At 38.9% G+C, this 14,740-nt stretch overlaps 1 protein-coding gene across 8 annotated transcripts in view; it reads right to left on the bottom strand.

Annotated features, from left to right (window-relative positions):
- Window positions 1-1,164: 1,164 nt before the first annotated feature.
- Window positions 1,165-14,740, bottom strand: part of CD80 (CD80 molecule) — a 31,305-nt gene continuing 17,729 nt past the window's right edge. For 5 of the 8 annotated variants that reach the window (XM_025284514.2, XM_006057610.3, XM_025284505.2 and 2 more), the window contains 3 exons: window positions 12,471-12,752; window positions 6,154-6,264; window positions 1,165-2,231 (listed from right to left, as the gene is read on the bottom strand). In XM_025284514.2, the coding sequence (XP_025140299.2) occupies window positions 2,116-2,231; window positions 6,154-6,264; window positions 12,471-12,752 (509 nt within the window). In that variant the 3' untranslated portion in view covers window positions 1,165-2,115. Of the gene's footprint in view, window positions 2,232-4,844; window positions 4,954-6,153; window positions 6,265-7,529; window positions 8,551-12,470; window positions 12,753-14,740 lie in introns of those variants that run through there. The other 3 variants (XM_006057611.3, XM_044942194.1, XM_025284526.2) reach the window with 3 other exon arrangements.

Genomic DNA, 14,740 nt, shown 5'->3' on the forward strand with positions numbered 1-14,740 from the left:
TACTTTTTTTTAATCGTGTCCAAGGATTATGACTCTTAATGAAGCAATTCCTGGGCTTTTTTTAATTATTATTATTGTTTATTTTCTTTAAATTCTTGTAAGTCTACTACCTTTATTTTCTTTTGTAATTTTGTTCTGTAAGCAACCATTTAAAAGTGTATCCCTGTTTCTCAGACTGTATAGAATAATCTGATCTTTAAAGCTACTGAAATGAAACACTTTAAATCCTGCCACATTTGAGAAACTTGGTCAAACTCTTGCTGTCCAACTCCAGATTTTCAAATGAGAATGTCTAATTGACCAGGTCCACTCCTGGTCCAGTGAGCATGGAAGGCAATTTCAGAGAAAGAGAAGTCATAAGTTAAGTCATGTAAAAACAGCAGTTGGCCACTTCTTTCTTTTCAATTCTCTGATGTCAAGGGGATCCAGAAATACCACAGAGAAAAAGCCACTTTAGGGATCTGAGGAAGCCCCACGGAACGCTATTTTCATTACTTCAATCAATTTCTGCTAAAGACAGCTTACTCTTTAGTACATACTCAGTGAAACTATCTCATTTTAAATGAGAACCTTCTCATAAAGATTTTACAAATGAGATTAAACTAGCATAAAGCCATTTAAGGAGAGTATCAGTCCAATGTGAACCAAACATTACCACTCTCCAACCTTACTTAGTGCTTTGGGGTGTACAGTAAGTCCCCTACATAGGAACGAATTCCGTTCTAAGAGCGTGTTCCTAAGTCCAACAAAGTTAGCTTAGGTACCCAGCTAACACAATTGGCTGTATACTGCTTCTTTTACACTTGCTTCTGGACATCCTGAAATAAAGATCCTGTACACTTGTACTCTATATAGTACTGTAAAGTACACAAAAGCACAGTCACTTGTAGAGAATGCATGTGACAATGTACGCCAGACACATGAACTGACTTACATGATTGGACATGCGAAAGCAGGTTCACAATGTTGAAAGTTTGCAACTTGTTAATAAGTGCAAACAGAATGACTTTATTTTTTGTTTTGTGAAGTAAATCATATTTACCAGGTCATAGGTCAAACAAGAATAGATTTTGCTGAATTTTTTTTTATAGGAACAACTGAAAAATCAATACTAAAGTCCAAATGAATGCTTTTTGATAATTCCTTGGGAAAAAGTTGGTAAGCTTTTGTATACAATACAATATTTACTTTTACATACAAAGTAAATATTGTATTAGAGAACAAGGGCATAACAATATACTTAATACACAGTGCCAATCTTTGTGGTTAAGACCAAGGCTATCAATAAACTGTTAAGGAGAAAAATGCAAATTTCCCTAAGAAAAGATTTAGAGAAAGTTGTGTAAGTGTGCAAAACACACTTTTTTCTACTTAAAATTTATGATCTAACCAATAACTTGTTCTAGAAACTACAAACTACAAGTGAAACAGCTCATAAGTTCACTTTTGAATTAAAAATTGGCACAATACCTATTTTGTTACTTCAAAGAATTTTAAAAGAATTAAAATTTATTTTTAGTTAACAGTTCATAACTTGGGAGTTCGTATGTAAGGGACTTACTGTATAAGTGATTCATCCTCCATGTCAGAGGAATTCAGTTTTAGATGGATCTACTTTCTCCTGAACCTGGTTGAGACGTGGGAAAGCCAAAAAGGAGAACACAGTAAGAATAAAGTCCTGGCTAAATACCAGTAATATTTCCACTGTCTTCTAGGTGTACTTACAACAGACTTCCCATACATTAACATTAGGTTACTTTTGACAGCATGACATCCTCCATTCCTTCATCACACTAAGTCTCTCGAGATGGACCTAACTGATAATAAATTCTGTTTCCAGAAGCACTTTGACGGATAGTGTGTATATACACACAAACCAGTCAGTAGCATAGAGCCTGATTCGTGAAGGAAAATAACACCAGAGCCAGAGCACCAAATCTGGGTTCTGGCCCTGACCTTTATAATTCAGGTCACCACGCAGGACTTCGAGATCCTTGTCATTAGTAGGTGGTTTTCACTAATGTCTCTTCCAGGCCTGAAGAATTCCATGTTTCCAAATCCTTGAGCAAGGTCACCAGAACTACTTCTGTCCCCATCATACTCCTCTAGTCACTTTCAGTAAAGCCACTGGAGTGAAGGGGCTCCTAGAGAACAGATACAGGAAGGTCGAGGTGGGATAATCCTGGCCGTTCGCGGAAGCACCAGGAAGAGGCCAATCTCGGAGGTAGGATCTGAAGAAAACATTTAAAAAATTTTTTATATTTTTTTATTACAAGGTATTCCCAGCTTGAGGTACCATTATAGATACTGATCTTGATGGCTAAATGACATAAAGGCAGGTCCAAAGTATGAGAGAATTTAGGACAGGTCTGACGAATTTTACTACAGGAAATATTGAAGTATTATGCACCAGCAGTCACCAACCATCCAAACATTATCGATAAAGGTGCTCACTCAGCTATGTGTGGGACAAACAAAGGTGTATCAGGCATGCTTGCTCTTCTCAGTTAGCCTACAATTTGGTAAAGTAAGACACATGAAAATAAACCCAGGGTGGAGAGTGATGTGCCCGAGAGAGCACAACTGTAGAGGTCACAGGCAGAGCTGCTTGAACTGGACAGCATGGCCACAGAAGACTTGTGTAGGGGATTGGGTTCCTGGCTGCCTTCAGCTGACTGAGCAGAAAACTTTTAAGACGGAAGGGAAGTCAGGGAAATGCTGGGTAATTGCAGAACTCAGGGGAACATCCTGGGAAGGGCATCCTGGGGAATGAGTAAGTTGTAAAGAAAGAATTGGAAGCTGAGAGACTGCTGTGGGGGAAATACACATAGGCTGCTATGGAGCCATGAAAGGAACCTGAGCTTGATGTCCAGTTTGGGTTCTGGTTTTGCTCTTTATCTGTCTGACTTCAGGCAAATCACTCAACGTCTGGGAGGCTTGAGTTTCTCTCCATAAAACAGATCTTGCTCATAGAGATTTTTATAAGATGAAATAATGCTTTTGTAAAGAAAACTAAGATCATGGCATCTGGTCCCATCACTTCATGGCAAATAGATGGGGAAACTGGAAACAGAGACTTTATTTTTTGGGGCTCCAAAATCACTGCAGATGGTAACTGCAGCCATGAAATTAAGATACTTGCTCCTTGGAAGAAAAGCTATGACCAACCTAGACAGCATATTAAAAAGCAGAGATATTACTTTGCCAACAAAGGCCCGTCCAGTCAAAGCTATGGTTTTCCCAATAGTCATGTATGTATGTGAGAGTTGGACTATAAAGACAACTGAGCGCCAAAGAGTTGATGCTTTTGAACTGTGGTGTTGGAGAAGACTCTTGAGAATCCCCTGGAGTGCAAGGAGATCCAGCCAGTCAATCCTAAAGGTAATCGGTCCTGAATATTCATTGGGAGGACTGATGCTAAAGCTGAAGCTCCAATACTTTTGTCACCTGATTCAAAGAACTGACTCATTGGAAAAGACCCTGCTGCTGGGAAAGATTGAAGGCAGGAGGAGAAGGGGATGACAGAGGATGAGATGGTTGGATGGCATCACCGACTCAATGGACATGAGTTTGAGTAAGCTCTGGGAGCTGGTGATGGACAGGGAAGCTTGGCATCCTGCAGTCCATGGGGTCACAAAGAATTGGACACAACTGAGTAACTGAACTGAAAGCATAACCTGCTCTGTAAGTCTTAGGTGTTAGATCTCATTTTTTTTCTTTTTAAAAGTAACTCTGCAGAGTCTGATTTTTGTATGCAACTGTTACCCTAACTGTCACAAGTCAAAACTGAACTGTTTATGGAGACTGTAAACCATCCTGGTCCTGATATCAGTCTCTTGGATTCTAATGTCCCAATATTTCTCTTAAAAGATCTGGGGATTTTAGAATAGTGCAAATTGGGCTTCCTCGAAGCCCAAAATTGGAGCTTCCCTGGTGGCTCAGATGGTAAAAAAATCTTGCAATGCAGGAGACCCAGGCTCAATCCCTGGGTTGGGAAGATCCCCTGGAGAAGGAAATGGCAACCCACTCTAGTATTCTTGCCTGGAAAACTGTAGCCTGGCTGGCTACAGTCCATGGGGTCACAAAGAGCGATTAACACTTGTAATAGTGTTACTCACAAGAGCTGATTCTGGGCTCCCTTAACATCCTTGAATGAACAGTAATTACTCCACCATACATATTTAGAATCAGATCAAATCTAAAGTCTTGGACACCATTTATTGACATTTAGTGTGTCCACGTGTGCTCCTGGAGACTGCCATGTGAAGGACGATAGAAACAACTGAGGATGTTTACATGAGGAGATAACTGGAATATGGAAAGTAAGCTCTGAAGCCTTGCCTGTAGACACTGGGGTCTCTTCTGTTTTTAAGTGAGAAAATGACCCAAAGAGGTAATTCTTTATGAAAATGACACTATGCTTGGATCAGTGGGATGACTCTCTTAGTAAGAGGCAGACAGACCAGTGAGATGTTACTGAATTAGTACAAAGCTACCCCACTCTGTGTCCCAGTGCTGAGGGATACAGGGAAAAAGGAAAGATGAGAATAAGGAGTTAGCCCAGAAATAGTACATGTGTTTGACAGATACTAAAAGACACTGAGTTGACTGAAAAGAGGGGAACATTTTAAGATGGCAGAATGGCACGACAAAGGAAAAGGTTACACTAACCAAATTTTATGTGAGGAGAAAGGAGAGATGTGCCAACCACCTGTTGAGAGTACTCGGAGGATTTTGAGAATGTGATAGTCGGTAAAGGATCTCAGGTTTGGTCCTGAGAGGAAGAAAATCCTGTGTTCACAAGCCACAAGATCTCACACATCCCACATTGGCAGAGAAGGTACCTCCAGGCATTTTGGTCAGCTTGATCCTTCCACAGATTCTATGGAGACTGAGAGTAACTTTCCATTTCCATTTCATTCCTCCTTCTCTGTCTGCGTATTGCAGCATTTCCTTGAAGACAAGTGCAAGCAATAAAAATCTAGATAGGTAATCTTTCCTTAAATCACGCCTATGTATTTTGGCAAAACTTCAGCTGGCTTAGAACTATAGCAGTGGTTCTCAACCCCGGGTTTCCACCCGCACCCCCACTGGGGGACATGTGCAATGCTTCAAGACATCTTTGGTTGTCACAACTGGGCCAAGAGGTGCTATTGTAATATAGTGAGAGGAGGCCAGGGATGTTGCTAAACATCGCAATGCACAGAACAAACAGTTATCCAGCCCTCAAAGTCAATGTACTAAGGATGAAAAGCTATAAACTAGAGGCTAGGGCTGGAAACATATTAGAAACTTCCTTGAGCCCACCAGACCTCTTTATCCTACCCGTGGCATAAGTTGTTCATAACAAAAAGTCTCTAGTGACTTCCTCGAGCCTTGATTTTTTTGTGTGCTGGAAGTTGGAAAAGTCAGCAGATGTTGATTTTCCAATTTGCTCAGTGTATAAAATTTGTGCTCCAAGAAAGCTTGGTGTTCCTTCATGGGGTTATAGCCTTAACACTGGCCTAGCAGTTCCTCTTCATTTAATTACAGAGATTGAGTATAGCATATGTGTAAGGCCAAAGATTTAGATTCATAGGAAAAAGATATCCCAAATATCTCTTCTTTCCTCAACCACTCCTGATCTTTCATCAAAAAATAAATTCTGAAGAACTGAGAGTTGGTAAAATCACCTGTAGTGATATAATTACTCAAATACATCTCATTAGTGCATCTTACCCTCCTCCATGAAAATGATTCTTGCCCCTAAACCTTGTCATCCTTGCCTTTCCTCCAATTGCAAATCAAAGATTAGACTATCACTTTGCATCAGATATGTTATCAATTTAGTTAGCAAGCCTCAGTATCTCTAAGAAAATACAGAGTTGGGGGAAGATAAAAGGACTAAGCTAGAATGTGCTTGAGGTAAGTGATTTCTCATCTGTGTAACTCTAGTGCCTAGTAGAGTGCCAGGCACATAGTAGGTGTCCAAGAAATATCTGTGCAGGGAATGAACAGAACTTGCTGAGACAAGTAAAGGAGACACTAAAGTTTCCATAGATTTGCTCCAAAAGGAATAAAATAGGCTTAAAAGTTCAGAGAGATGCTGACCCGTCCTGAGAAGAGGTTGGGTGTCCAGAATTGAGATCATTACCAGAGTACAATATTACTTACTGCAGGTCAGCCATGTTAGTATAACTGCAATGATCACAGAAATCCCAAATGCTGAGACTGGGATAATAATGGTCCAGGCCAGGTGCTGATTAGCAGAAGGGGTTGGTTTGGCTGTTGAGGGAAAAGAACAGTGTCAGCTCTAATGTGTTTCCAACTGCTCTAATGTGTCCAACTGATACCCTTCATGCCCCTTATAATGACACAACTGTAAAGCATTTTTCACTACTTTGCCTGGTCAGCTCTCCAAAATGCAGCTTCTGTCATTTTTCTTGCATAACTCTAATCAGACACATACTTATGGGCAACTAATATCAGATGTCAGATATAGATATTGAATGTGAAAAAGAAAATTTAAATGTTTGCATTTACTGAATTAAGTTGGCACAAAGAAAAGATTCTCAGGAGAGCCTTTAAAAGCTATTTTAGGGACTCCCCTGGATGCCAAGTGGTTAAGACTTTGCGCTTCCAAAGCTGGGGGTGTGGGTTCAATCCCTGGTCAGGGAACTAATCGTGCATGCTGTGTGTTGTAGCCAAATAAACAAATATCAGAGCTTAATAAGCAATTTTTTTAAATAAATAAAAGTAGAAAAATAAATAGAAGTATTTCTATAGCTGATATTACTATGTACTGCTACTAATAGTTGATGTTGTGTTCTAGATGTACCTTCTAGATTTTCCTTCTCCAGCTCTGTCATGCCTGCTCTCTTTTAGGGTGTCCTCTTTAACGCACACACACATACACATACACACCTCACAATAGCTGCCTAAAACTACAGAAGTCACTTTGCATTCATTTTCAGATAACACCTTTTTCATCATTCAGCCTAGAGCTTCTGGAAGAATAGAAGAGACCTAGCAAAGAACCAAGCATGGCTGTCGCTTGGTGGTAGGTAGGATCATCCTGGAGGAGAGCTCTGCAAGCTGGCTCTCATCTGTAGAACACAGGGAACAGAAAGAAGAGGGGGCACACGAGGAAGGATGTGGGTGGGAGGAGAAAGGTGTATGTGTCAGTCCTCCACTCAGGAGCAGCAGCTACACCATTTATTCTTCAACTCCTTTAAGGAATAGTTAGCACCAACAACTGGACAAAGGACAGAGACACTAAAGGAATACTAGCAGCTCATCCTCCTCTGATTTCCCCGGAATGGCTCATCAATAAATACTGAACATTTATTAATACTAAAGTACTTGATTCTCCGGAGAAGGCAATGGCAACCCACTCCAGTACTCTTGCCTGGAAAATCCCATGGACAGAGGAGCCTGGTAGGCTGCAGTCCATGGGTCGCTAAGAGTCAGATATGACTGAGCGACTTCACTTTCACTTTTCACTTTCATGCATTGGAGAAGGAAATGGCAACCCATTCCAGTGTTCTTGCCTGGGGAATCCCAGGGATGGTGGGAGCCTGGTGGGCTGCCGTCTACGGGGTTGCACAGAGTCGGACACGACTGAAGTGACTTAGCATACTTGATTCTCATTTTTCTGATTATACGCCTTGGGGATAAATTTTGGTCTTTAGCTTATTGGACTTCTCATCAGCATTCAGTCCCGTTGACACTTTTCCTCCTGGGACTTCTGTGACACCACATTCGTCTGTTTCTGTTTGTTGTGACTCAGTTTTGTTCATCAGCTCTTCTTCCTCTTTTTATTCTTTAACTTGTCTCCATGGTTCCATCTGTGGTCCCATTCTCTCACTAGCCCTGGTAATCATGGGCGATCTTAGCCACACCTGAGGTTGGAAACACCAGCTGATTTCTAAGTCTGTATATCATATTTCTGATCTCACTTCTGAGCTCCAAATTTGTATTTCCAACTGCTAACTAGATGGTTGGATGCCAGCCTCTCCATTTGATTAAAATTGAACTCAGCATATGTATTCTTTCTAAAGTGTATCTACCACCTGCATTCTCCCATTTCAGTTAATGGCAACACCATCAGTGACCAAGGGAAGGCTTGCCTTCATGCTCACTGCTCAGTAGCTCCCACTGACTTTCTGTTCTGTACTGAGACTATCTCTGCAACTGATTCCTTTTCTCCAAATCTCTTGCAGGAATTAGTTCGGGTTTTTCTGATCTCCAACCAAGTAGCCTTTATGGTCTCTTTGCCTCTGGTGTTCTAGGCTCAAATAATTCCTATACATTCTGCCACAGTGATCATTATAAAATGTACATTTGACCATAGAGCACCCACTACTTGAAAACTAGGGTAATTTGTTTTTCTATTTTTCTCTAAAATACCCAATTGCATAGAGACATCCAGTGGTTACCAGAGTTGGCCTCTGCAGACCAAAATGACACCCAAAATAACAAAGAAGCTCTTGCTGTTATCCTGGGAGTCTAGATGTTTCACAGGCTTCCTCTCAGAGGTCACTCCTCATCCATTCTCAAGCCTCACTCAGCCTAGAAGAAGGTAAGTGTTTAAGAAAAAGGAGGAATCAGTAACAGCAATCCCACTCTCTCATGATGCCTATTAGGAACCTGGCAGTACTCCATGGGGAAGACCCAAAATCCCAGATATATAGTTGTGTGAGGACATTTGCACATATAGTTCATAAGACATCCTGAGTAGGTCTCCCTGATTCACCCCTTATACACACACACACACACCCCTATACGTTCCAGTACATAAGGGTTAACAAACTGGGTGGGCTCAGGCTAAAAGAGTCACAGACACAATCTGCTTAATTAATAAATTTGGGGTTAATGGTATTTAAATAGTAGAGCTTTGCTCACATCCATTCAAAATTGCTATCAACTATACACTAATTTGACTTCCCTGGTGGCTCAGATGGTAAAGCATCTGCCTACAATGCAGGAGACCCGGGTTCAATCCCTGGGTCGGAAAGATCCTCTGGAGAAGGAAATGGCAACCCACTCTAGTACTCTTGCCTGGAAAATTCCATGGATGGAAGAGCCTGGTAGGCTACAGCCCACAGGGTCGCAGAGTCCGGACACGACTGAGCGACTTCACTTTCTTTCACTATATATGCTAATTTACATTTGTTTATGCAGTCACCCCTTGACACCCCACAAATGCTTTATTTGCTTCTGACTCTGAATGGCATTTGCAGTCCAGTCGAAGTATTTAAAGCTGTCTGACCATAAAGACAACACTGGCACCTAGCAAGATGCTTGCTTTGTGACAACTACTTAATGAAGACTGAATTAAAAAAAAAAAAAAAAGATTGCAAGAAGGAATGATTAAACAGTTAATCCTGTCTCCACAAGTCATAGTGAATGTAGACCAAAGAGGACAAAGAGCTAGTATTTTTAATTATTCTGGAAAGGGATACTGCTCATCTTTAGCATGAAGAAAGAGTTGAGAAAAGACAAATCAGAGAAAAGATGATAAAGCTGGGCAGTCTAAATCATTTTTAAAGAATAGATCCATCCTTTTATTTAAAGGACTACATTCTATTTCCTTTAAGTTAATGAACATGCATAGGCCAAATCTGGCTTACCACCTATTTTTTTAAATAAAATTTTGTTGGAACACAGCTATGTCCTTCATTTATGTCTTGTCTATGGCTGTTTTCATGTTATAACAGAACTAAGTTGTTGCTAGAGACTATGACCTGTAAAGAATATTTGCTATCTGGCCCTTTTCTGAAAATTTTTGTTAACCGTTGCCTCAGAATATCATACATACTCATATTCCAAATATAAATGATGTCCCAAATAAAATATAATTGAGTCTGTACTTATTAACTTCTACCTTAATCATGATGATCTAAAATTGATTAATTATATATCAATAAAATGACAAGAATGCTGAATTAATAAACTATATGATTCAAACTTAATTTTTATAAGCTTTTTTCAGATACATGAAATATGATAGAGATGAGTTTGGACAATTAATAAAATCATATCAATAAAATTTGGTTTGTATCTGAACTAATTTTTGCCCCAAATTTTATCTCATTACTTATTAAGGAAAACAATCCACTCAAGATGGAAAGACCTAGAGTTAATCTTACCTAAGATGAACTAGTAGACCATCTAAAATATCTCCTCTACTACAAGCAAAGATAAGTGGACAATATAAGATATACTATACATAAGATCAATATATTATACACAATGTATTGTTTTTTACTGTGCAGCCACAAAACATATTGTTATAAGGGGTTGGGGGGTGGGCAGAGGCCTGGTGATGCTCCATATAATCAGTCAAATATGCTAGAAATGTATGTCAAGTACATGAGTTCTTCTGTAATAACCCATTGTGGATTTAATATGCATACATTTATGTAAGCCCTACTTTTTCCATTTTATATTTTCATATGATTTCACCTCTTGGGGAAAGAAAATTTTATAAGTTTACTACATGTGGGGCAAATATTTGGGCATGGTTTTGGCCAAAAATGACCACTTTTTTCAAGCATTGTCCTCTAGTAGTTTGTCATTCACTTTCTTTGCCAGGCTTGGTTCTGAGTGAACAAGTATTTCTTAAAAAGCACATTCACCCTCAAAGGACAATGATTTGACATTATGGGACCATCATGGGAAGGGGGCTCCCAAAATGAAAGTGCCACAAAGAGAAACATAGATCAATGGAACAAAATGGAAAGCCCAGAGATAAATCCACGCACATATGGACACCTTATCTTTGACAAAGGAGGCAAGAATATACAATGGAGAAAAGACAATCTCTTTAACAAGTGGTGCTGGGAAAACTGGTCAACCACTTGTAAAAGAATGAAACTAGAACACTTTCTAACACCATACACAAAAATAAAATGGATTAAAGATCTAAATGTAAGACCAAAAACTATAAAACTCCTAGAGGAAAACATAGGAAAAACACTCTCTGACATAAATCATAGCAGGATCCTCTATGACCCACCTACCAGAGTAATGGAAATAAAAGCAAGAATAAACAAATGGGTCCTGATTAAACTTAAAAGCTTTCACACAATGAGGGAAACTATAAGCAAGGTGAAAAGACAGCCTTCAGAATGGGAGAAAATAATAGCAAATGAAGCAACTGATAAAGAATTAATCTCAAAAATATACAAGCAACTCCTGCAGCTCAATTCCAGAAAAATAAATGACCCAATCAAAAAGTGGGCCAAAGAACTAAACAGACATTTCTCCAAAGAAGACATACAGATGGCTAACAAACACATGAAAAGATGCTCAGCATCACTCATTATCAGAGAAATGCAAATCAAAACCACAATGAGATACCATTTCACGCCGGTCAGAATGACTGCTATCCAAAAGTCTACAAGCAATAAATGCTGGAGAGGGTGTGGAGGAAAGGGAACCCTCTTACACTGTTGGTGGGAATGCAAACTAGTACAGCCACTATGGAGAACAGTGTGGAGATTCCTTGAAAAACTGGAAATAGAACTGCCTTTTGACCCAGCAATCCCACTGCTGGGCATAAACACCAAGGAAACCAGAATTGAAAGAGACACGTGTACCCCAATGTTCATCACAACACTGTTCACAATAGCCAGAACATGGAAGCAACCTGAATGTCCAGCGGCAGACAAATGGATAAGAAAGCTGTGGTACATATACACAATGGAATATTACTCAGCTATTAAAAAGAATACATTTGAATCAGTTCTAATGAGGTGGATGAAACTGGAGCCTATTATACAGAGTGAAGTAAGCCAGAAAGAAAAGCACCAATACAGTATATTAACGCATATATATGGAATTTAGAAAGATGGTAATGATGACCCTATATGCAAGGCAGCAAAAGAGACACAGATGTAAAGAACAGACTTTTGGACTCTGTGGGAGAAGGCAAGGGTGGGATGATTTGGGAGAATAGCATTGAAACATGTATATTATCATATATGAACTAGATCACCAGTCCAGGTTCGATGCATGAGGGTCAGGATGGGGAACACATGTACACCCATAGCTGATTCATGTGAATATATAGCAAAAACCACCACAATATTGTAAAGTAATTAGCCTCCAATTAAAATAAATTTTTAAAAAAATGAAAGTGCCAAAGCCTAGAGAGCAATTTCAAAGAAAGGCACATTTTAGTGCTTTCTATAACAACATTATTATTATAATAACTTCCTAAGATATTGACTTGACAGAACTTACTTGGATATCTAAATTTTAGAATGTTTATTAAAGAAAATAAAATTAGTACCATTATAGTCAAACCTTGTACAGTGACCTTAATAAGTCATACTAACACTTTTATTGTTATTTTATTTGCATGTCTAAAAAATACTGCAAGTAATAGTATCAGAGTCAAATATGCATAATTGTGTAATGTATCTGGCTGAGTTATTTTCTTTTTAGATTCTACACAGCAGAAACTCCCCAGGACAATCACTTACATTCTTGCCAATAGAAGGTCTGTGACACTGTTAAGTCTCCATACTTGACAAGACACAAGAAGCTGTGATTGCTTGTCATGTTGAAATCCAGTTCACTGCTAATCATGTAGAGCTTGGTTTCAGGATCTTGGGACAGTGTTGTGTTGGTAGCATTTAATTCTTCTCCATTTTCCAACCAGTAGAGGTGAGGCCTCGGAAAACCTCCAGAGGTTGAGCAAATTACCCTTCTGATATTAGGAGATGGATTTCCAAGATCATTTATGGTAGGGACAGGGAAGTCAGCTGAAGAAAGAACAAGAATGTAAGTACATATCATTACATATTTGTGTGTAATTATATTTTTAATACATAGCTTTAATAGAATAATACAATATAATTTTCAACTTCCCATAAGTATTAGTAATTATGTATAACCCAAAGACTAACTTTAGTTTGAGTTGGTTATATCAATTCATTACTTTTGATGGAATGGAGGTAGGAGGGCACTTATTAAAGAACTAAATTCATGTGAATAAATATTGACATAGTGCTTGCATTTAAAAACAACATTTATTGAGCTGCTAATATTTCTTAGGTGTGGAGGTTATCTCATTTTGTCTTTATAACAACCCTAGGAGGTAGGTTGTAGATACAAAAAGGTCAAATATCAGTAATTTTGTATTATTTATCCTAATACAATGTTTCCATTTTATGAATAATCAAATTGAAGTCTAGAGAAATCACAACCAATAAGTGGAAGAACCGAATTCAAGTTTTTCTGATACCAGAGCCTTCCCTTCTCCTGATTTCTTTTCCTTTTTTTTTTTTTTAGAGCTTTAAACTTTGCTGTCTTATTAAAACATTAAATAAGATTATATTGAAAAAAAGTAGCCTCAGAAAAATACCAATGGCATGGTATTAGAGATAGTTATAAACAGGCAGATTTAAATATGTTTGCCTTCTTTTCCTTTCCTTTCCTTCCTTTATTTTACTTCTTTTTCTTCCCTTTCTACCTAATTTTTGAGGTATACAAACTGACCCTCTTTTATGTATCTATTTATTAATTCATACTATTCTATACACCTGGGAGCCCACCACCCAACTTGAGAACCAGAGCATTGACAATAACTTACGTAAATCTACTTGTATGGTCTTAACTTTGCTGGTCTACTAGTTCCCACACCTGGAGTAACACTACTCTAAAGTTTGTTTGGCATTACCTTTACATTTTTAAAAGTAGTCTTTAATCAGATAGACCTCTGTTCCAATTTTATACTGTTGAGCCTATAATCTCAACCACCATACTTTACTGATCCCCTTGCTGTTTTGATACGCCTAACAAGGACAGAGAGGCCTTCCTAATATTCCTCCAAAGTACTTGAGGCACTCTTTCATTTGTGTTTTTGACCCCTAATAACATAGTACAATATACACAAAGCAAAGCATAGTGAAATGACTACAGAGGAAACAGGAAAAAACTCCACTCAACTCTTCTCACTTATTGTGAGGCTTAAAGAATTTATATTTCTTTAGCATAAGTGTGGGGAATCAATCCAAATGTGGACTTCCTGGGTGGTGGGTGGTGCAGTGGTATATAATCTGCCCACCAATGCAGGAGATGCAGGAGACGGTGGGTTCTGTCCCTGCGTTGGGAAGATCCCCTGGAAAAGGGAATGGTAACCCACTCCAGTATTCTTGCCTGGAAAATTCCATGGACAGAGGAGCCTGATGGGCTATAGTCCATGGGGTCTCCAAGAGTCAGAGCCAACTGAGCACACACACAGGACTAATCCCCTTGTACGTCATCTCATATGTTAGTTTTCTTTTCAGAATTCAGAGCCTCACAGAAAGATGTAGTATAATACACATTGGTCATCAAGGGCAGGTTTTAAAACCAGTTTTGCCTTTAATCCTGGGCCAATTCCTTAACCACTTTCAGTCTTAGTTTGCTCATTGTAAGAAAGGGATTATAATACCTCCTTCCCAGTGTTGTAAGAGTTAAATGGTATCATTAACATAAATCATGTAGACCAGAGACTGACATACAGGAAGTTAGTTAGACTAATGTGAGTCTTAAATATGTCCTCTCTTAGAGGAGTTCCTTCATGTAAATCAAGTTGCTGGGTGAAAGCTTCCAGGACTGGGAGAGGAGAAGTTATGACAAGTGATTATAATTGCCAAGGAAAGGAAAAACTTGGATCTAGATACAGATAGAGTCACCTTTCTTTTTTGAATTAGTCCTGTTCCTAAATTGTTTGACATTTTCTTGAGCCATTTTTAGTTGACATTAT

This window comes from Bubalus bubalis, chromosome 1 (assembly GCF_019923935.1).
Source record: "Bubalus bubalis isolate 160015118507 breed Murrah chromosome 1, NDDB_SH_1, whole genome shotgun sequence".
In the NCBI taxonomy this organism is placed as follows: Eukaryota; Metazoa; Chordata; class Mammalia; order Artiodactyla; family Bovidae; genus Bubalus; species Bubalus bubalis.